The 23383-nt window shown below is 39.7% G+C and overlaps 1 protein-coding gene across 2 annotated transcripts; it reads left to right on the top strand.

Annotated features, from left to right (window-relative positions):
- Positions 1–402: 402 nt before the first annotated feature.
- On the top strand, positions 403–22888 carry LOC121019393 (transmembrane protein 180-like). 2 transcript variants are annotated; one of them, XM_040458781.1, is made up of 6 exons: positions 403–506; positions 4800–4974; positions 6107–6829; positions 16252–16406; positions 17975–18058; positions 22688–22888. In XM_040458781.1, exons 2-6 carry the CDS (start codon positions 4825–4827, stop codon positions 22812–22814), a joined length of 1239 nt encoding a protein of 412 aa, XP_040314715.1. In that variant the 5' UTR covers positions 403–506; positions 4800–4824; the 3' UTR covers positions 22815–22888. The 2 variants fall into 2 exon arrangements, with proteins under 2 accessions (XP_040314715.1, XP_040314716.1); XM_040458782.1 differs by lacking the exon at positions 403–506 and adding an exon at positions 1026–1104.
- Positions 22889–23383: the final 495 nt, after the last annotated feature.

Here is a 23383-nt window from a genome sequence, read left to right as displayed (position 1 = left end):
CCGCCGCCGCCGCCGCCGCCGCCGCGGGGCGGCCCGCAGCGCACGCCGCGGACCGTCTTCCCGACTCTACTCGTGCCGCCCAACTGCCCCAGCGGCCGGTGCCCAGGCGCGAACACCCGGGACGGAGCCCTGAGCCGGCTCCTCACGCCGCAGCCGGGCCCAACGTGGCACTTTGGCAGAACCCTCCCCGGCCGGGGCCGCGATTCAAACCCCCGGCGGCTCCTCGGCCAATCGAGAGCGGGCCGCTGGCCGAGCGGCAGTGACGTCGTCCAATCCTGTCTCACCGTTGTCCCGCGGGTCGCCCGGTCTCGCGGGCAGGCAGCCAATGGCGACTCCGGAAGAAACAAAGAAGGCGGGGGAAAGGCGAAGGGGTGCGGCCGAGGACCCCGCCCTCCTTTCTGCTTGGGGTCGTTCCTGGGCCAGTGTTTCGGGTGCTGGTTGTGGAGGTGGCGACATCAGCGGCGCCTGTGGCGGGTGTCCAGCCGGCCAGTTAGCCAGTGGATAGGGTGCGTGGGCTTGAGAGGCGGGAGTCCGGCCTCAGAGCAGTGGGCGGTTGTCGTGGGGGCGCCCTTCGTGCAAGCGGAGGCGCGAAGGGTGCCGGGAGCCCGAGGTCCGCTGCCCGGCTGGCCCTTGGGGCCTTTTGACTCTCAGATTTGCTCTTCTTGATCTGGGAAAATTAAGGGTCGGTCGACAGCTGTTAGCTGTCTTCTCCTTGATTAACTGAACTCTCACCTTCAACCCGCTGAGAGTTGTACTTACTTCCCCTGAAACAGAGGGCCCCGGATCCACTTGAGTATCTGGGGCAGAAAAGGGGTGCGCTTGAAGGTATCTCCTTAAAAAAAAAAGTTACAAGCACTTTTGTATACGACTTTTAAAAGATTCATAGACCGCCAGTTAAGCACCCGGGGTCATGACATTGCACCTGGAGGGAAATGCAGCCCTAGCACCTGATGGCCAGCAAGGCAGTGAACTTCGTTCTCCACAGAGTTAAGGGACACTGTTGCTCCTGGGGTGCGGCTTTTACCATCATCGTGCAGGCAAAACCCAGAAACTCCTACATAGTGCACAGACCAGAAGGTCAATGTTCTCGACCTTGATGTAAAGGTAAAGATAACAACTGATAGAAGACAGCAGTGCTCTCTCTTATAGTAGAATGCCAACCAATAAATGCAGAAGGAATAATGGTGTTAGAAAGTAATAAAAGAGGAATGGTAAACTCACAAATCCTTCTCTTCTGAATCCAGATATACTAAAAGGCAAAATGTTACTGATTACTTTTATTGCTAGGTTAAAAAAAGAAGAAATTTAGGTTACCTGAGAGCCTTTACTGCCCTAATTGTCAAAATTCAGGTAGAGATAGAGTCCAGAGCCAAAAGAAAATAATTTAAAGCCAACTATCTTAATCTAAAAGTAAGTCACTACAAATAGAGCTCTTTGGAAAGAGATGATTGGATTTAGGATTTGCTGACTGTGGTTTGTGGAAGCTGAGGGCTAGAATCAGGCATCTGACCTTCAAGGGACTCATCTTCCATAGTCACTGATCCGCAAGATTGAAAGTGCTAGCTTTTTTCTCCATGGCAAATAACTCATTTGACTCCATATCAAATTGGACAGTGTAATGAAACATTCTTTCACATTCTCCTTCAAAAACAAAAAACAAAGAGAAAGATATGGAGAATTAAAGTTACTGATAATTTAAAATGGCAAAAAAAAAAAAAACAAAAACAAAAACAAAAAACAAACCCAAACCCACAACAGACTGTCTTTGGGATTAGTGGGTTCTTTCTAAGAAAACCTTTTGGGGAAACTTTTTTTTCCCCCTGGGAAATCTTGCACAAAAATTGCAATGAAAAAGAGATGTTAGCTTTCACTGTTTGAAGCCATGCTTTGGAGGGGTCTCCATCATGCTCATACAGTCTACTTAGTCAAAACATAGAAGCAATCATCAACACCTCTTCAGTGACATTAATATTGCTTGGTTTAGTAGTAGGTTAGTGAATAACAACCCAGGGTGATTCTAAAAGGAGGGTTTTGGGTTTTCATTTAATAATTAATGGGTATATCATTATTTTGCCACTTAAACTCTTTTTTGCCCTATTTTGCCACTTAAACTCTTCTGTATAAAACGTTTTGTGCTAAAGAAGAACCAGTGTCAGAAGTCTTTTGTCGCTGCTCAGAAAGATATAATATTCTTTGTGTTTTGTTGCTATAATAAAGTCAGGTAAGGAGAGTTTTTAGAGAGTAGTGTTGGCTTTAAAAAAAATTCTAAGTGATTTTCAGTTTGATACTTACTGAAACAAGTATTTACTATGATGAAAATAGTCTAAAGCAAAACATTGATGGTTCCTTTTGCAAATGAAAATAAGAGGGATTTTACTTCCTTCTGTCAGTATACATAAACAAACAGGGCTCACTTCGGCAGCACGTAGACTAAAATTGGAACGATACAAAGATTAGCATATAGAAACAGAGACGTTCAGGTTATAAGACTTTTTCATAATGTTATTAAAACCTTATATTCACACGTTTCAGACAGGATGGGTGCTTAACTCGAAATCTTTTTAAAAAATTTTAACTCAGCGAGTTTATGACCCTTTGCAAAATTCTCGGTTTATAAATACCCACCTTCTGACTTAATGATAGATCAGCGTAGAATGCGTGGCAGGCTTCTTGTTTCGGCATGCCTGAAATAAAACTAAGAAAAATAAGAGTGCCTACATTTTGGTGGGCTAAATTTGTATCTTGGCTTTTGGTTCAACTGACTGCCTTGTTTTGGCCTTCAATCTTCATTCTCACTTAGGCCAAAAGTAACTCCCTAGAGTGGGGTCTTCACCAGTAGTTCCCAGTTTTTTCAAATCTGAAAATTGTGTTTAAAGCCAAAAATGTTGGCTGACCTCCGCGTAATAGTACTTGTACTTTTCAAGTGTTTGAGCACTGCATAATGACAACAACAAAAAACTTCAGGTGGAATCGTTACAGCAGAAACATTTAAAGAATACTAGTGCACATATGAGCAAAATATTCTTTATTCAGTCTATAGACAATGCTTGGTCTGCATATGGGTTTAATAACCCCTTAAAAATTTTTTTTACATTCATTTATTTTTGAGAGACAAAGACAGAGAGAGAGAGAGCGAGAGAGAGCACAAGTGGGGGAGGGGCAGAGAGACAGAAGGAGACACAGAATCTAAAGCAGGCTCCAGGCTCTGAGCTGTCAGCACAGAGCCTGACATGGGGCTCGAACCCACAAACCGTGAGATCATGACCTGAGCCGAGGTCAGACACCCAACCAACTGAGCCACCCAGGTACCTCAATAACCCCTTTTAATTGTAGGGCCCTACTTCCCATAGAATCACAATCATTCTTGGATCTACCCAATGCAAAGTGAAGCTCAGAGACTTAGATATTTTGGTCATTTGAGCCCTGCTTCTAGCTTGGCCTCTCCTTCCCTAAGAGATTGGACAATATAGACTGCAGTGTCTGCTTAATTCCCGAGGATTATATAAGCAAGTAACATCTCTTGAGTTATCTGAATATCTGTCTGTTTTGTGATTCAGTTAGATTGTGGAGACCTGGCCAAATATTCCAGTAAGAAAGGGATAAAACAGAAAAATCATGGCATTGTCTTAAATTATAGTCAGGATTAAAAGATGGATCTGTACTTACCTCTTGCTTGGTTAACCTTTTCCTATTTTCCCGTTGGATAAATCAACTCATTGAAAGGGTAAGACAATAGGCCAGATTTAAGAGGAGTATCTACATTAGAGCAAAGACCAGAATGTGTTCTTTTTTAAAAAAAATTTTTTTTTACATTTATTTATTTTTGAAAGACAGAGTGAGACAAAGTGAGGGTGGGGGAGGGACAGAGAGGCAGGGAGACACAGAATCCGAAGCAGGCTCCAGGCTGTCAGCACAGAGCCCACACGGGGCTTGAACCCACAAACCGTGAGATCATGACCTGAGCTGGAGTCAGACCCTCAACCGACTGAGCCACGGAGGCACCCCCAGAATGTGTTATTTCTATAGCCATCTTAGATATGTCCTTTGGGCCAAAGTTATATAGTCTGTCAGGAGAAGACCAAGCATAAATATTCCAATGCAAGTCTGTAACCACTGAATGGTCAGCTTTATATTAAGATGAAGGGTTCTATTCCTTCTGACTTTAGCTAAGGGATGTCACCTCATCATTCCTTTTCTGTTGCACCCTCCCAAGTAAGGAGGATAATAATGACATAAACACATCCCTCTGGCCTCCAATTAAGCATACCCAAACTCATGGATAAATCTCACTTGGATAACTTGGAAGAGTTCATAAAAATACGTTCACTGGCATGGGCCTGGCTGGCTCAATTGGAGGAGCATGTGACTCTTGATCTTGGGGTCATAGGTTCAAGCCATATATATATTTATATTTATATTTATATTTATTATTTGTTATTTATATTTATATACATATATATGAATATATATTCATTCAATATATATTGTGCATATATGTATATATTGTACTGAATATATATTGTGTATATATATTGTACTCAGTATATATTGTGTGTGTATATATATATATATATATATATATAGAAGCAGAGTCACACTCTATGCAAATTAGGATTCCTGTCAACTTCTCAAAAAGGTTGAGTGAATGTTAAGTGTTAAATCTGATGACATATGCACAGCTAGTGGTTTGGGATTCTTAATTAAAATTGAGCTAGTGTTCAGAGGAATTTTGCCACCCATCAGCTATTATATGCAAATAGTGGATTTTAACCATTATCCTTTTTTTTTTTAAACAAAAGGAGGAAGAATTCCTTTGCGTGGAAAATGACACTTTTAAGTATCAAACCCATTGCTTGGGCATATGCTATGATAACATTAGGGACTGAAATGCTAAATTCTGTCTTCAGTTTCTACTATGTGAAGCTGTTTTTACATCTGTACAAGATTTCAGAAGTGGCTTTTTACCAAGCCCAGGTGAGATGGAGCCCTTATTATCTGTTCACCTAGGACAGTTTCTCTTTCCCCATAGTTATATATTATTGTAATTTCCCAAAGAGCTAATTCTTCACACAGCTGGAAGAGTTTTTAAGAAAAGGTTATCCATGTCCAAGATCCTCTGCTTGAGGGCAAAGAAATTATTAAAAGATTGCCACTTAAAACCTTAAAGCTTTAGAATTTAAAGGGTAAGCTTTGGTTATTTGGAAAATTCACTTATACGGGACAATTAGAATTATTATTAAGACACTATATCTTGAAAAGGTCCATGGTAATCACAAATTATGCTGTAACTCATTACCAATTATGTGGTCAGGGTGGATAAAGTTAATGCCCTTAAAAACCTTTATATTTTATAATGTTACTCCTTTATTACCAACAATTGTTGGTAATATGTATATAAGTCATATTGTAAGTATGTAAGTTGGTAATATGTATGTAAGTTGGTAATAAGTATGTAAGTCAATTACATACTTGACTTAATTAGTGTTTTTGGCATTTTGCAATGGTAAACATTGCTATTTTAACTTTTCCTAATGAAATTATGTAAAACTATGCCATGGTATATATACGGGCCATCATTCCCTGCAGAGGCATGGCCCTGAGTGCCTTGTGGGGAAGCAGTCTAACATAATGATTGAAAGCACAGAGTCTGGGGTCATCTGCCTTGGCTCAGCCCCTGGCTCTGTCATTTATCAGGTAAGCAAATTGATTAACTTCTCTGGCCATCAGTTTCTTCATTGTAAAGTAGGGATAATAATAACAGTACCTGCTTCGTAGGATTATTTTAAGGATTTAATGAATTAATTCATGAAAGTATTTGTACAATGCCTAAATACAAAGTGAATGCACATTGGCTTTTGGAGTAGCATGAGCTGTTATTATTATTGATACTATAGGATATATGCCCCCTGCTGGTCCTGAAAGCAGTGAGGGTTTTGAGTGTGTGTGGTGGTGGTTTTTGTTTTTGTTTTTGTTTGTTTTGTTTTGTTTTTTGTTTTCTGTTTTTTATGGATAGTTTTGGTTACTTTACATTAAATAAAAATTCAGGAGTCATTTTCATCAGGATAAACCACACTAAAATAATCCTTGTGTTTGTTTTTTCTCCTAGATGATTTTAATGATCTGGAATGCTCTTAATGACCTGACTGGGTATTTTCACAACTCTCAGGGTGACTGCTGTTCCGGTCGTCATAGTTCTGTGTTGTATGGTGCCCCTTTGTATTCGATAGCCTTCCTGCTTCCTTGGTTCCCTTGGAAATACTATCACGAAGGTGACTGGCTGAGTGGACTTCATCTGGTGGTATCCCTATGTGCTTTTGACAGCACGCTTACCTTCGTTCAGCAAGCCCAGTATATGCTGTTTGCAGAGATTTTCACTAGACATGAAAGTCGGCTTCAGCTTATTAAAATTAACCAAGTGGCATCACTAGTAGGATCCACCAGCATCCTCTTTGGTGGCCTCATCTCTGATAACATGGAAATTTTCTTCAATTTTCAGGCCTTCACTGTGCTCATTGCCATTCTTGCCACTGCCAGCCTTTACACTGGCATGTACCGCATGAGTCACTTTGGACCGAAAAGAAGCCCTGAGGAAAACCTCTTCTCCGAAAGTGAACAGGATCTCCCCTGGACCTCCATCGTCTCATTGATGAGACAGCTCTTGACCCAGAAAAACTTTTGCCTTTTTCTGATAATGAGTTTCTTCCAAGTCTTCCATTTAACTTTCTTCAAAAACTTCATGATGATCTTTGCAGATAATCTCATTCCCAAGGACGTTCTTCCTTCTTTCCTAAGGAGCATCATGTATGGGGCAGGCTTTATTTGCCCACAGGTATGTGATGATTCTTCCTTTATCTTCCTACGGGAATTAGAGGTCTAACTCTCACCTGGCTGAGGAAATTAAAAGCCTGATTATGTCAGTAGTTTGACAAAATGATGCACATAAGAGACCCAAAGAGAATATAGTCAATGATACTGCAATAATGTATGGTGGCAGATGGTAGCTACTCTGGCACTGAGCATAGTATAACATACAGACTTGTCCAATCACCTGTAACTAGTGTAACATTGTGTGTCAAACGTACTTCAATAAAAAAGAGACCCAAAGATTCAGAGCCCCAGATATTATGTTTCAGTAGAAACGTAATGGAAATAAGAAGTGAAAGGGAAAAAGAAAAGCGAACCCAATGAGAGCTGAGTGACATGATAATTGAAACATCTTAGCTTTTGAATTTTGTTCTTCTGAACTTTCTCACTTAAACCTTAGCAGAGATATGGAGGGAAATAAATGGCAGTTTTGCTTTACCGGGGCAGTTAACGTTCCTGTACCATTATAAGGAAGAAAGTTACTTGATCAAGAATTCTTGGGGCTCCCGGGTGGCTCAGTTGGTTCACTGTCCGACTTTTGATTTTGGCTCTGGTCATAATCCCAGGATCATGGGATCGAGCCCCACGTGGAGCCCTGCGTTGGGCTCCGCGCTTTGCATGGAGTCTGCTTGCCATTCTCTCTCTCTCCCTCTGTCCCACCCACTCTCCAGCTCACACTGTCTCTCTCCCTCTCTAAAATAATTTTTTTTTATTTAAAAAAGAATTCTTGAAGCCAGGTTTCAAAACACTTGGCTAAAAGACTGAGTCCTAGAATTCCAAAGCATTATTAAAATTCCATGCTCATGACCATTACTGGAAAAGGTATGTCCTCCTTCAAAAAATAAACCAGCCTGCTGTTTGTTTTTTTTTTTTTTACAGCATTTAGAGAGTTGATGAATCATATTGCTTTCTTTCACCTAAATATGTCACCCCAAAATATGACTTAATGTAGCCTATGATTCCTATTTTCATAATTAAATAAGTAAAATTCATTAGAGAATAAGTCATTCTAGATAGATGAGTTTTTACTGTTTACACGTTTATCTGGCTTCAAAAATATTTAAACCATGTTAGATAGAAATAGTTCTAAAATATTTTAAGTGTTGACATGGTTCCTTATGCAGACTTTACAGAATGCAATTTGTCTTTTCCACGATTAGCTCCAGGCCTTTGTCATAGTTTGGTTACTGTATACATCATAATAATGGAAAGTCACATTGGGTGCTTACCATGTGCCATGAACTATGCCAAGCACCTTGTATACATTACCTCACCTAATCCTCACAACCCCTTCAAAGGAAAGACTCTTCTTATCCTTACAGATGAGAAAAGGGATGTACAGAGGCATCTGCTTTTAGAGTTGTGCATGTTTAGATTCTCTCTCTAAAATGTACTGTGTTTACATGGCTTACTTAGCAGAGTATGCCAAATAGAGTATCATTTTTGGCTTATCAGAATAGTCCCTGGTACTGGGTATGTATATTGAAATGATGCTATTCCTTCAGGACAGTCTGACGTTTGTCTAACTGTTTGCTCCTATGTTCAATGACCTAGGATGGGGAGCTGTTTGGGTTCCTATTTCTGCTTTATCAGATTCTAAAATACATAAAATATTATATATATATATATATATATATATATATATATATCTTCCCACTTTTAATCATGTACTTGCCTATAGTATCTCCTCAAAGTAGAAAAAAGTTTGTTAAACTCTTATGTTAAAAATAAAAAGAGTTGGGGTACCTGGGTAGCTCAGCCGGTTAAATGTCCGACTTCAGCTCAGGTCACGATCTCGTGGTGTGTGAGTTCGAGCCCCTCATCTGGCTCTGTGCTGCCTGACAGCTCAGAGCCTGGAGCCTGCTTCAGATTCTGTGTCTCCCTCTCTCTCTCTCTGTCCTTCCTCTGTTCATGCTCTGCCTCTCTCTCTCAAAAATGAATAAATGTTTAAAAAAAATTTTTAATAAAAAAATAAAAAGAGTAGAGAGGCACTTGTGTGGCTCAGCTGGTTAAGTGTCCCACTTTGGCTCAGGTCATGATCTCACAGCTTGCAGGTTCGAACCCCAAGTCATGCTCTGTGCTGACAGATAGGAGCCTGGAGCCTACTTCAGATTCTGTCTCCCCCCTCTCTCTCTGCCCCTCCCCAGCTTGTGCTCTGTCTTTCTCTCTCAAAAATAAATAAACATTAAAAAATAGAAAACAAACAAATAAATAAAGAGTAGATATGGGGTGCCTGGGTGGCTCAGTTGGTTGAGCATCTTACTCTTGATTTCAGCTCAAGTCGTGATTCCCAGGTCATGGGATCAAGCCCGGTGTCAGGCTCTGTGCTGAGTGGAGCCTGCTTAAGAATTGTTCTCTCACTCTGCTCCTCTTCCCATCTCATGCGCTCTCTCTCTCTCTCTCTCTCTCTCTCTCTCTCTCTCCCTATCTCTCAAAATAAAAACAGAAGCGCCTGAGCGGCTCAGTCAGTTGAGTGTCCAGCTCTCGATTTAAGCTAGGGTCATGATCCCAGGGTCATGGGATTGAGCCCCGCATTGGGCTCTGCACTGAAGCCTGCTTTGGATTCTCTCTTTCTCTCTCTCTCTCTCCCCCTCTCCCTCTCCCTCTCTCTCGCCCTCTGTCCCCTCCCCTCCTTCTAAAATTAAAAAAAAAGTTTAAAGATTGTTTTGACTATTCTGGGTACCTTGCAAATCCATATGAATTTTATTACTTTTTTTTCTAATTTTTATTTAAATTATGGTTAGTTAACATGTAGTGTAATATTGTTTTCAGGAGTAGAACTTAGTGATTTATCACTGATATATTAATATCCAGTGTTCACACAAGTGCCCTCCTTAATATCCATCACTCATTTAGCCTACCCCCCACCCTCCTCCATCAATTCTCAGTTTGTTCTCTATCATAAAGAGTCTCTTACAGTTTCTCTCTCTTTTCTTTTTTCTCTTTTCTCCCCTTCCCCTGTGTTCATTTGTTTTGTTTCTTAAATTCCACATATGAGTGAAATCATATGATAGTTGTCTTTCTCTGCCTTAGTTCACTTAGCATAATACACTCTGGCTCCATCCATGTCGTTGCAAATGGCAAGATTTCATTCCGTTTAATGGCTGACTAATATTCAATTACATATAGGTATACACACACACACACACACACACACACACACACACACACACACACCACATCTTCTTTATCCATTCATCAGTCAATGGGCATTTAGGCTCTTTCCATAGTTTGGCTATTGTTGGTAAATGCTGCTGTAAATATTGGGGTAGATGTACCCCCTCTGAATCTGTATTTTTGTATCCTTTGGGTAAATACCGAGTAGTGCAATTGCTGAGTCGTAGGGTAGTTCTATCTTTAACTTTTTGAGGAATCTCCATACTGTTTTCCAGAGTGGCTGCAACAGTTTGCATTCCCACCAACAGTGTAAAAGGATTTTCTTTTCTCCACACTCTCACCAACACTTGTTGTTGCCTGAGTTGTTAATTTTAGCCATTCTGACAGATGTGAGGTGGTATCTCATGAGGTTTTGATTTGCATTTCCCTGATGATGAGTGATGCTGAACATCTTTTCATGTGTCTGTTAGCTATCTGGATGTCTTCTTTAGAAAAGTGTCTCTTTATGTTCTGCCCATTTCCTTAACAGGGTTGTTTTTTGGGTGTTGAATTTCATAAATTCCTTATATATTTTGGATAAATTATATATTTATCACATATGTCATTTGCAAATATCTTCTCCTGTTCCACAGGCTGCCTTTTAGCTTTTTTGTTTGTTTGTTTGTTTGTTTCCTTCACTGTGCAGAAGCTTTTATCTTGATGAAGTCCCAATAGTTCATTTTTGCTTTTGTTTCCCTTGCCTCTGGTGACATGTCTAGTAAGAAGTTTCTCCAGCTGAGGTCAAAGAGGTTGCTGCCTGTTTTATCCTCTAGGATTTTGATGGTTTCTTGTCTCACATTTAGGTCTTTCATCCATTTTGAATTTATTTTTGTGTGTGGTATAAGAAAGTGGTAGAGTTTCATTCTGCATGTGCTGTCCAGTTTTCCCAACACCATTTGTTGAAGAGACTGTCTTTTTTCCATTGGATATTCTTTTCTGCTTTGTGAAAGATTAGTTGATCATATAGTTGTGGGCCCTTATCTGGGTTCCATTGACCTATGTGTCTGTTTTTGTGCCAGTACCATACTGTCTTGATGCCTACAGCTTTGTAATACAGCTTGGAGTCCTGAATCACGATGCCTCCAGCTTTCCTTTTCTCTTCAGGATTGCTTTGGCTATTCAGGGTCTTTTGGAGTCCATGTGAATGTTAGAATCAGCCTGTCAGTTTCTACAAAGAAGACAGACTGGATGCTGATAGAGATTGCACTGAATCTGTAGATCAGTTTGGGTAGTATTGCTATCTTAGCAATGTTAAATCTTCTGACACATAGAGTATTTTCCATCTATTTCAATCTTTTAAAATATCTGTCAACAATGTTTTGTAGCTTTCAGAGGATGAATTTTCCCCTTCCTTGTTAAATTTATTCCTAAATATTTAGATAGATTTTTAGTGAAGACTTGAGGGGCTCTTTCAGAACAAAGTACATGAGCTTTATTAAGTGCATGGATTTAGTGCCTTTATTCTGGTGATTCCCATAAATGTTTTTTGTTTCCTTTTAGCTCATAGACATGTTCTGGGTAGAGATTGCCAGATGGTTGAATTCTGATGGAATGAAGGGCTACTGTGCTTCTGAGAAAACCATAACAACTTTTTTCTTTATTTTTTTTTAACAAAAGTAATACATATTTGCTGTAAAGATTCATACACTATTGAAATGTCCATGAATTTTTTTGTATACTGCTTTTTAAATTTAATAAGTTATGCAAATTTCCATGTCACATATAAATCTACTTTTTAAAAATAGCTGTGTTGGGGTAAATTACATCAGTGTTCTGTAATTGAACCAGAGCCAAAGTTGGACACTCAACCAACTAAGCCATCCAGGTACCCCGTGTGTTTTAACTTTTAAAAACACTGCTAAAATAGGGGCTCCTGGGTGGCTCAGTCAGTTAAGCATCTGACTCTTGATCTAAGCTCAGGTCTTGATCTCAGGGTTGTGAGTTCAAGCCCTGCATTGGGCTCTGCACTGGGCGTGAAGCCTGCCTTAAAAAATAATAATAATAAAATAAAAACACTGGGGTGCCTGGCTGGCTCAGTTAGAAGAGTGTGGGACTCTTGATCTCCACTTAAGTTTGAGCCCCATATTGGGTGTAGAGATCACTTAAATAAAACTTAAAAAAAAAACTTTCCAGAAAAAAAGTGTTTAAAAAACATAAAAACACTGCTGAAGTGTTTTCCAGATTACATTCCCACCAGTAGTGTATAAGTGTTGCAGTTGTTCAACATTCTTGCCAATGTTTATGATCAGTCTTTTTAGTTTTAGTCATACTAGTATGTGTGTAATAGTATTTTATTATGGTTTTGATTTACATTTTCCTAATGACTACTAATGATACTATTAGTGCATCTTTTCATCTTTTCATGTGCCATCCATTTGGCTTTTTGGTGAATTCAGGTGGTTCAGATCTTTTGCCTATTTAAACAATTTTTTTCAATGTTTATTTCTGAGAGAGAGAGAGAAAGACAACTCAGGTGAGGGGCAGAGAGAGAGGGAGACAGAGCATCCAAAACAGGCTCCTCACTGACAGCAGCGAGCCCAACGCAGGGCTTCAACTCAGGAACAATGAAATCATGGCTTGAGCTGAAGTCGGACGCTTAACTGACTGGAGCCACCCAGGCACCCCTGCCTATGTTTTAATCAAGCTGTTTGTTATCATATTACTGAATTATATGAGTTCTTTATATACTCTAGATACAAGTCTTTTGTTGGATGTATGTTCAGCAAGTATTTTCTCCTAGTCTCTCCTGGCTATAAAAGTTTAAACTATTTATTGAAGTATAGCTGACACACAGTGTTACATTGGTTTCAGGTGTACAACGTAGTGATTGGACAAGTCTATTCTATATGTTATGCTCTGCTCACTGCAAGTGTGGCTACCATCTGCCACCATACAATGCTATCACAGTACCATTGACTATATTCTCTATGCTGCACCTTTTACACCCATGACTTCTTCATCTTGGCTATTACATTTTAAGAGAACATGGTCAAAAGATTTCCACAATCTTTTTTCTCAAACCCTCAACACTAACATGAATTTCTGTTGATCTTAACAAAAAAAAAATCATTATAAAGTGGAAGCCCAAAATTGCTTCAAGTGTATTCCTAATATCCAGACAAGTGACATTCACATAAATTATTGGAATAAAAAGAAAAAAAATGATAGCTTATTTGTTATTTTTGGCTAAGTCACTTTAACTGTTGGGTATAGTCATGAAGGATAAGCACCATGTTTTCATTTTCTCAGGCTGTCTTTTCAGAGGCTTTCTTTTGGAGGAGTTGTATAAGTGAGAGGAGAAAAGCATGAACAAGTGCTCATTCTAACAACTGTTTTTTTTTTAATCTAAAATTTATTGTCAAATTGGTTTCCATACAACACCCAGTGCTCATCCCAACAGGTGCCCTCCTCAATACCCTTCACCCACCCTCCCCTCCCTCCCACCCCCCATCAACCCTAAGTTTATTCTCAGTTTTTAAGAGTCTCTTCTGGTTTGACTCTCTCCCTCTCTCTTTTTTTTTCCCTTCCTCTCCCCCATGGTCTTCAGTTAAGTTTCTCACGATACACATAAGAGTGAAAATATATGGTATCTGTCTTTCTCTGTATGACTTATTTCACTTAGCATAACACTCTCCAGTTCCATCTACGTTGCTACAAAAGGCCGTATTTCATTCTTTCTCATTGCCAAGTAGTATTCCATTCTAATAACTGTTTTAATAGGTCTGTGACAGGGTGTCTGGGTGGCTCAGTCAGTTGAGTGTTCGACTCGATTTTGGCTCAGGTCAGATTTCAGGGTCATGGGATTGAGCCCTGAGTCAGGCTCCATGCTGAGCGTGGATCCTGCTTAAGATTCTTTCTCTCTCTCCCTCTGCCCCTCTCCCCTGCTCGTGCCCTCTCTCTCTCTAAAATAGTAATTGTAATAATAATTATAATATTTATTATTAATAAATAATAAATATAATTATATTTATCATCACCATTACTATTATAACAACAGCAACAACAACAGGTCTGAGATCTTCCACATCCCACTCCTATCAGAGAGGCAGGATAGTAAATGGGTTAAGTGCATAGAGTTTGCCACAGGGGAGTCTCTTGCTGTGTGAGCCTGGGCAAGTTACTCAACAGTTCTGTGTCTCAGTTTCCTCATCTGTAAAATTAGAATAAAAATAGTGCCTAACTAATAGAATAATTATGAGGATTAAATGAATCAAAATACACAAAGTACTTAAAATGGTTCCTGGCACAAACTAAACACTCTAGAAATGTTAGCTCTTATTATTAAGACTCCATGCAGCAAATATTTATTCAGTTTTCACCGCAAGCACACACTGACCTTATCTGTTTTGATTTGGGCTTCTTTGGCACAGGTTGCCAACATTCATGCTGAGATTCACTATTCACAAACTCCTACTCAATAAACATGAATGGAGAGCCAAAATCCTCAGTTTGTGAACACTTTATTTTAATAAATGAAAAAGTGGTATCTTTCATCATTTTTATCATTGGCTCATATCTTTTTATATATTGGACATCATCATAATAACTAACAATTGAGTACCTTATATGTTGAGTGTGTGCTATAGATGAGAGAGTCAGAGACAGAACGAGAGACAGTGGGAGGTAGAAACACACAGAGAGAGTGTTAGTTGGATGAAATGCTCCTTAGGTAAAGTAACTTGTCCTTGGCCACACAACTGGCACAGTGGCACAGCTGGAATTCAAACCGAGGGACATCTGATTTCAAAATCTTGCACTTTCTACTCTGCCACATATTCCTTACGTTATCATTAATTTCTTGTATTTTATGTTTATGTGTTAGAGGGTGAGAACAAGAAGCTTCATTTCAATATGTAGAAATATTGAATATTATTCAATATTGTTTATTGAAATTATCGAAATATTATTGAAATATTGAAATTATTGAATATTATCATTATGTGGAGGAATATAATGATATTATACTGCTGGGGTGTTCTATGTACTCACTCTTACAGAACTCTAAGAAATGCCATGGATCACATCAGTCCCTGAGCCATTGTTTTTAATATCCAGAAAAGGAGTTCTTGTTCCTTGAAAGTAGAGAAGTAAGCCAAAATGTTAGGGGAAAGAACCCTTTTGTTTATTATAGCACATTTGCATTCTACTTGCATCACTCAGAATTCTCTTGTAATTACAATGTATGTACATTTGGTTAATGAAAACTTTTCAGGGCTAAACAATGTACTTTTTAATTGAAGACAAAGAGTATCTTCTAATCTTTGTTAATGTAATATGTATATTTAGCAAAAAGTTTTCACTCTAGAACAATGAACTTCTTCACTGATAGCATGAAATGCACAGAAAAAAAGTAAGCCTGAGCCCTCAACATGAATCTATTAGAATTATAAAATTTGTAAGATAAGACAGGAAACAAAACCCAAAGAAATGTGGATAGAATCATAAACTTGATTTTAGTATAAAAAGTACATTTCAGATAGATTACAGTAAGAATAGTGAAATGTATAGTCACTTATTCAATAAATATTTGTTTTACCTACTGTGTGCTAGGTGAATTCTGGGCTTTAACCCCAAATTTTGTTTTAATTAATTAATTAATTTAATGTTTATTTAGTTTTGAGAGAGAGACAGAGACAGAGAGTAAACAGGGGAGGGGCAGAGAGAGAAGGAGACACAGAATCTGAAGCAGGCTCCAGGCTCTGAGCTGTTAGCACCCAGCCCAAAATGGGGCTTGAACTTGTGAACTATGAGATCATGACGTGAGCTGAAGTTGGACACTTAACCGACGGAGTCACCCAGGTGCCCCAACCCCAAATTTTAAAATCTGGATTTATAGTAGATTTTAGTTGCACCTTTCACATCACCATAAAGCAATGCTGACTGTTTCTAAGCAATGGATTCTTTCATATAGTTGGTTTTGGTAAAATTTCTTCATAATAGTGTGAAAATAAAAATGTAGGAAATCATTTCCTGGTTTGTTCATTTTAAAGGAAATAATAGCTGTTTCTTTGTTATTATGGAATATTACTATCCTTAGTCAATTTTCAACGGATATACATGGGTCACAACATTTCTAGCCACAATAGACAGTATTACTTGTGTGTTTCAGCTGCTATTATAGTTCAGGAGCAAATGTGTTTTCTGCTGAGCACATTTATTTTGTCGCCAGCAAGAGCAAGCATAATTAATGGTGGTCCATCTTAATACGATGTCTCTTTGTTTCCTTTTCAGTGCCTTGTATTTATCAGTCAGTCCTGGCTGAAGAAGTTTGGTTACTATAAAATTATCTTAATTTCTTTCTACCTAGAAGGAACAGCCTCCATTGTCATGTCACTTCTTGGACAGCAATACTATTACCTTTTGGCTCTTTATCTCACTATTATCATGTAAGTAAATCCAAATGCCAGTCCCAAAATTACACTAGGTCTTGCCATTTACACTTTCAAGCAGTGCAACATTTTTTATCTGAACTGTGTTGAATATTCATTTCTAGGCAATCATTGTACCTTTCTGGCAAACTGAATGTTCACAGTTTCTTTTTTGGAGCGATTTCATACATTAGATTTTGTAGTAAAGTTATGTTCCTCTTTTTAACCTATTAAAGTGCATCATTTAGTAAATGTTGCTGCCAAATAAAGATTTGACCCCATGGGGCACCTGGGTGGCTCAGTTGGTTAAGTGTCTAACTCTTGATTTTGGCTCAGGTCATGACCTCTTGGTTGTAAGATTGAGCCTGCATTGGGCTCCTCAATGGGTATGGAGACTGCTTAGGATTCACTCTCCCTCTCCCTCTGCTCCTTCCCCACTTGCTCTCTCTCTCTTTGCCTGTTGTTCTTTGCCTTTGTCCCCCATCTTGGAAAACAGCTCTACCATCTGTTTAGATGTCCAAGTCAGAGACTTTGTCTTTGTCTTCTCTTTCTTCTCTGTCACCTGTGTCCAATAGGCTACCAGTTATTAGTCCTGATACGTCCTGAATCCATCCCTTCTCTGCTTCCATTAGCTCAGGTCCTCATCATCTCTCACATGGAGTAGTATCTGGCCTCCCATATGGTTCCCTTGTCTCTAGTCTCCAGTCCTCCTGACACCTTCGTCCACATCGTTCCTACAGTAACATGTCATTCCTTAATGATCTTAAGTAGCTTCTTACTGCTTTTAAGATTTATATCATAAAATGATGACATATGAGGTCTTTTGTTATATAGTCTCTGTTTACTTCCTCATCCTCATATCACTCTTCTAGTTCTTCTGTACTCCACACCAAACAGGAATACTTTGTAGTGTAGGCACCTCATATCTAACATGTAGCATTCTGTGTCTGGAAAGCTCTTCACCATTTCTTGCCTGGCTCTTTCCTGGTGTTTCTTTTCTTTTTTTGTTTAAATGTATTTATTTTGAGAGAGAGAGAGAGAGAGAGAATGAATGAATGAATGAACGAACAGGGGAGGGTCAGAGAGAGGCAGAGAGAAAATCCCAAATCCCAAGCAGGCTCTGCAATGTCAACATGGATATCAATGCGGGGCTCAGTTTCACGAACCGTGAAATCATGACCTGAGCCGAAATCAATAGTTGATCACTTAATCAACTAAGCCACCCACGTGCCCCATGATGATTTTCTTATTAACACTTTCTTTTCTCTAGCTTACTTTATATAATACATAGAATATACAAAATACGTGTTAATCAACTGTTTATGCTATCAGTAAAGCTTCTGGTCAACAGTAGGCTATTAGTAGTTAAATTTGAGGGGAGGCATAAGGTATATGTGAATTTCCCACTGCCCGGGAGGTCAGCACCCCGAACCTCTGTGTTAATCAAGAATCAACTGTACATTATTTCATTTTTCCTTCTTATAAACAAAATTTCAACTTTCATTTGATGTTTGGTTTTTAAAAAGAAAATCTGTGCCTCCTAGTTATATGTGTATTTTATACGTATATTTTAAAATCGTTTCTAGGGTAATTGTGCAAGCTTCTTTCTGTTTGTTTAACCTGCCACTAGCTGACATGGTGGATGCAGATTTACTGAAGTTCAATCGGCAGTAAGTACATTTATTCAAATATCAGCTGTAACAATATCACATGGAGGCAGGACCTGTAAGAGTCTGCCTTTTATATTTCCACTACAAATCATCTATCTAAGAGATGATCATAAGAGCATCACTGGGAATTAGAGAGCAGAACATAAAAGGATATTCATAATTGTCTGCCCTGGGCAACTTTTCCCTGTTTCTGAAAGGGCATCATAATTTTTTATACGGCAGGTTCATACAGCCAATGCTATGACAGGATTAGATCTCCAAAACCAAAGTGAAATCTCAGATAGCTTTATGTTCTACGTATTGCAGTATGCCTTATTACACTGGATGTCGAAGGCAAAATGACCTTTTCTCTGTGACATTGCAAGAATTAAAATTAATGATTAAAAATCTTATCTTTTTTTTTTACTTGAAAAAGTATAAGGGGCTGCTGATGAGAGGTTTTGTTCTTTGGTGTGGTTATAAGCTTTTTACATCAGCTATAAAATTCACTTGATTGGTAAATGTTTTCTTATCTGTGCCCTATTTTACAGATTAGAGAGGAATACCCGTGTTATTTTAACACAGGTATATCCTTTTTTTAAATATTTATTTTGAGAGAGAGAGAGAGAGAGAGAGAGAGCGCATGTATGTGCATGTGTGCATATGTGCAAACGTGGGAGAGGTAGAGAAAGAGGGAGAGAGAGAATCCCAAGTAGGCTTCAGGCTCATTGCAGAGCCCAATGCGGGGCTTGATCTCACAATCAAGAGATCACGACCTGAGCTGATCTCAAGAGTCTGATGCTTAACCAACTGAGCCACCCAGGTGCCCCACAGGTACCTTCTTTATTAGCTCTGTAGAAACACTTAGACTACATGGCCTCTTTTTTTTTTTTTTTTTTTTAAATGAAATCTGTACTGCGAAAAGCCTTGCCAGTCAAACTGCTTGATGTCTTCTTTATATAATTCCTCTTCTGTTTCAGGGTTTTGTTGCTAAGTTATGTTTGAAGGATAAGCAAGATGGTGAGCTCCTTACAGTGCAGGACCATTCTCCTTGTGTGTCTCTAGTGTCTAGAAAAGTGACTGGCTCAAACCACTCTTTTTAATTGAGTGATTTAAGGGGTGCCTGGGTGGCTCAGTTGGTAAAGTGTCTAACTTCGGTTCAGGTCACGATCTCACAGTTTGAATTTGAGCCCCCAGTTGGGCTCTGTGCTGACAGCTCAGAGTTTGTTGCCTGGAGCCTCCTTTGGATTCTGTCTTCCTCTCTCTCTGCCCCTCCCCGACTCATGCTCTGTCTCTGTCTCTGTCTCTCTCTGTCTCTCAAAAATAAACATTAAAAAAATGAATGAGTAATTTAAAAAGAAGAGGGGTGCCTGGCTGGCTCACTTGGTTGGGCATCTGACTTTGGCTCAGGTCATGATCTCACAGCTCATGAGTTTGAGCCCCGCGTCAGGCTCTGTGATGACAGCTCAGAGCCTGGAGCCTGCCTCGGATTCTGTGTCTCCCTCTCTCTCTCTCCCCCTCCTCCGCTCATGCTCTGTCTCTCTGTCTAAACATTAAAAAAAAATTTTTTTTTAAAGAAGAAACCTCAGTAAACATCTTACAACTCTCAAATTCTTTTTGAATGAAACTGGATACAAGTAAATAAAATGTCTCAAATAGAAAGGAAAAGGCACTAACATTTACCACATTCCAAGGTGTGCAAACATTATATGGCTTTTGCTCGTTCAGGTCTCACACCAGCCTTGTGTGGTAGATACTACTCACTCCATAAATATGTGTTGCTTGCCTGCTAATGTGTCAGGCACTGTGGTAAATACTGGAGATACGATATAGGAGGCCTTGTAACAGAGTCCCTCTAAAACATACTTTTCTTTTTTTTTTTTTTTTTTTAATTTTTTTTTAATTTTTTTTCAACGTTTTTTATTTATTTTTGGGACAGAGAGAGACAGAGCATGAACGGGGAAGGGGCAGAGAGAGAGGGAGACACAGAATCAGAAACAGGCTCCAGGCTCCGAGCCATCAGCCCAGAGCCTGACGCGGGGCTCGAACTCACGGACTGCAAGATCGTGACCTGGCTGAAGTCGGACGCTTCACCGACTGCGCCACCCAGGTGCCCCTATTTTTAATTTTTTAAGTAATCTCTATACCCAACGTGGGGCTCAGACTCACAACCCTGAGGTCAAGAGTCACATGTTCCACAGACTGAGACTGCCAGGCTCTCCTAAAACATACTCTCTTATGCATATGGCATGCTATATGCTCCTGACCAGTGGCTACCCCGGGGGATACCTGTGCCTCTCTGCTGGCATAAGTTGTATCCTTACCAGGAGTTAGTACTTTTTATTTCAGATCTGTTAATGTCAGCTGCAATGGTTATTTTAATGAGAACATTTACAGGGCACCTGGGTGGCTCAGTTGGGCTCTGCACTGGCATGGAGCCCGGTTGGGATTCTGTCTCTCTCTCTCCCCCTCCCCAACTCGTGCTGTCTCTGTCTCTCTCTAAATAAATAAACAAACTTAAAAAAAGTACTTAGGAACTGTAAGGGTGAGATGAAAGTTGTTTCTGTGAAAACTAAGTTGAATGCTTTATAAAGATCTGACAAAGGTAAGGTATAAAAAAATATTATCAGATCTGATGCAATGAGAACTATAAATGTTTTGGGGGAAATTCATAAAAGCCTAAAGCTATTGTGTACTCAGATTGCCTTGTAAATAACTGTAGTTCTCTCTATAACTGACAGTAGAAACTGTAGATCATGTAATATGGATACTGTCCTCGCGAGAATGATGGCATAGCACTTCCACCCGTGGGCCCATACTCAAAGGAAAAGCCCAAAGGAAAGATTGATGAACGAGTACATTTCACTTAAAACAGAATGGTTAATGTCTCTTCTTCTAAAAAGGATTGTTTTGGGGGCACCTGGGTGGCTCAGTCAGTTGAGCGCCTGACCCTTGATTTTGGTTCAGGTTATGGTCCCAGGGTCATGGTATCAAACCCCACATTGGGCTCCACACTGAGTGTGGAGTCTGCTTGGGATTCTCACTCTCCCTCTGCCCCTCTCCACCACGCACACGTGCTGTCTCTCTCTAAAAACTAAAAAAAATAATAATAAAAAATAAATAAAAAGGATTGTTCTGCTCTAGCCAACTGTCCTCCAGATCATGTCAGATAAGAACTTAATACAATGAGCCAAAATAGATGTAGCCTTCACCCTTTGTGGCAGTGACAGCCTAGTGGGGGAGACAGACAGCAACTGTATTATACTATTATATCATACAATCAGAAGTACCCTCATTTTCAGGAAACTAAGACTCTTGAGGGGTCAGCTTGCCCAAGGTAATAAAACCAGCAGATTAAAGAACTAGAAGTGAAACCCAAGTTCTTCCTGTCAAATCAGACTTCCTCCAGTTCTCTGGCCTCATCTTTCTTCCCTGTCTTTTTTTCTTTCTCCTCCTCTCCATTTTCTTGCTTTTTCTTCTCTTTCTCCTCCTTGGAGAGGTTTCCACCGATAGTTGAAATATGACAAGATTTCACTTTATTCAGTCAATGCACTGGATTTTTAGGTTTATTTTATATGACATAACTTAGTTATCAAAAATGATATGGCAGGATTCTCACTTAGAGCTCATTTGAGTAATCCTTAATGAAATCTGGGCTGAGAAACTTAGGTGTGAATCCCAGTTCTACTACTTACTAGCTGTGTGACTGTGGACAAGTTAATCTATTCTCCTATCTCTAAAACAGGAGTGACAATGTCTTTCTCATAAGATTGTTGTGGAGTTTACAGGTTTGCATTTTTTTTTAAGTAGGCGCCATGCCCAGTGTGGGGCTTAAACTCAGGACTCTGAGCTCAAGAGTCACATGCTCTACCAACAGAGCCAGCCAGGTGCCGCTATGGTGGGATTTAAATGACTTACCACAGGGGCGCCTGGGTGTCTCAGTCAGTTAAATGTCCAACTCTTGATTCCAAATCAGGTCACCATCTCATGGTTCACAGGTTCAAACCCTGTGTCGGGCTCTGCACTGTCATGACAGTGCAGAGCCTGCTTGGGATTCTTTCTCTCTCCCTCTTTCTCTGCCCTCCCCAACTCGAGCTCTCTCTCTCTCTCTTTCAAAATAAATAAATAAAGGGGCGCCTGGGTGGCGCAGTCGGTTAAGCGTCCGACTTCAGCCAGGTCACGATCTCGCGGTCCGTGGGTTCGAGCCCCGCGTCGGGCTCTGGGCTGATGGCTCAGAGCCTGGAGCCTGTTTCCGATTCTGTGTCTCCCTCTCTCTCTGCCCCTCCCCCGTTCATGCTCTGTCTCTCTCTGTCCCAAAAATAAAAAAAAAACGTTGAAAAAGAAAAAAAAATTAAAATAAATAAATAAATAAATAAACTTTAAAAATTAAGAAAAAATGACTTAACAGCACAGGGCACATATAGCTCTCATTATTGAGCATGTAAGAGTCTAGCTGTGTCTCCTCTTTGATCCATTTCTTCACTGAAAGAGTTTGGTTCTTTTAAGTTTATAACCACTATGACTAAGAGGTTAATATTCTATAACTACTATATATTTCTATTGTCTAGTTACAGTCAAGGAGGACTTAACTGACAAAAAGTTCCTTGATTTCTGTGTGATACAGACCCATGCTATCTTTGTCTGTTTCAGGTCACCCCTTTCCTCAATGGTTTTTGGCATCAATGCTTTGTTTACCAAACCTGCTCAGTCTTTAGCTCCCATGATGATACTCTCTAAGCTAAAACAGTATGGATATGGAAACGCAAATAAAAGGTAGAGTAAAAATGCCTTTGAAATAATGTAAAGGAAATATTAAAGCAAACTCAGACTTTTATATTGATTACTAGGCAATTATCTTGGACTTTGGATATTATTAGTTATTAATTCATAGGTTTTGAGTAAGCTATAGTAGAGAGTATTAATATCAAAGGAATTTTCATAGGAGTATCTTTAAGGGTGTTCTTTAAATTATACTACAAATATCTATATAATCCACACTAAGCTACATATTGATTGCTTTTATCTAAGTCATTCATTCATTTATTATTTCATTGCACAAATGTTTCTGAGGGCCTGCCAGGCTTAAAGGTGCTGGGTCTGGGCATCTGAGTGGCTCAGTCAGTTGAGGGTCCAACTCTTGATTTTTGCTCAGGTCATAATCCCATGGTTGTGGGATCGAGCCCTGCATTGGGCTCTGTGCTGAGCTTGGATCCTGCTTAAGATTCTCCCCTCCCCTCTCCTCTCCTCTCCATTCCTCTCCTCTTCTCCTCCTCTCCCCTCCCCACCCCTTGCCTGTCCCCCCCCCCCCATAAACTACAAAAAAAACCAGGGTGCTGCAGATACAAG

This window comes from Herpailurus yagouaroundi, unplaced genomic scaffold (assembly GCF_014898765.1).
Source record: "Herpailurus yagouaroundi ecotype Mexico unplaced genomic scaffold, PumYag 222, whole genome shotgun sequence".
Classification (NCBI taxonomy): domain Eukaryota; kingdom Metazoa; phylum Chordata; class Mammalia; order Carnivora; family Felidae; genus Herpailurus; species Herpailurus yagouaroundi.
The sequence above is the reverse complement of the archived record's forward strand: the minus strand, read 5'-3'. Positions and strand labels throughout refer to the sequence as shown.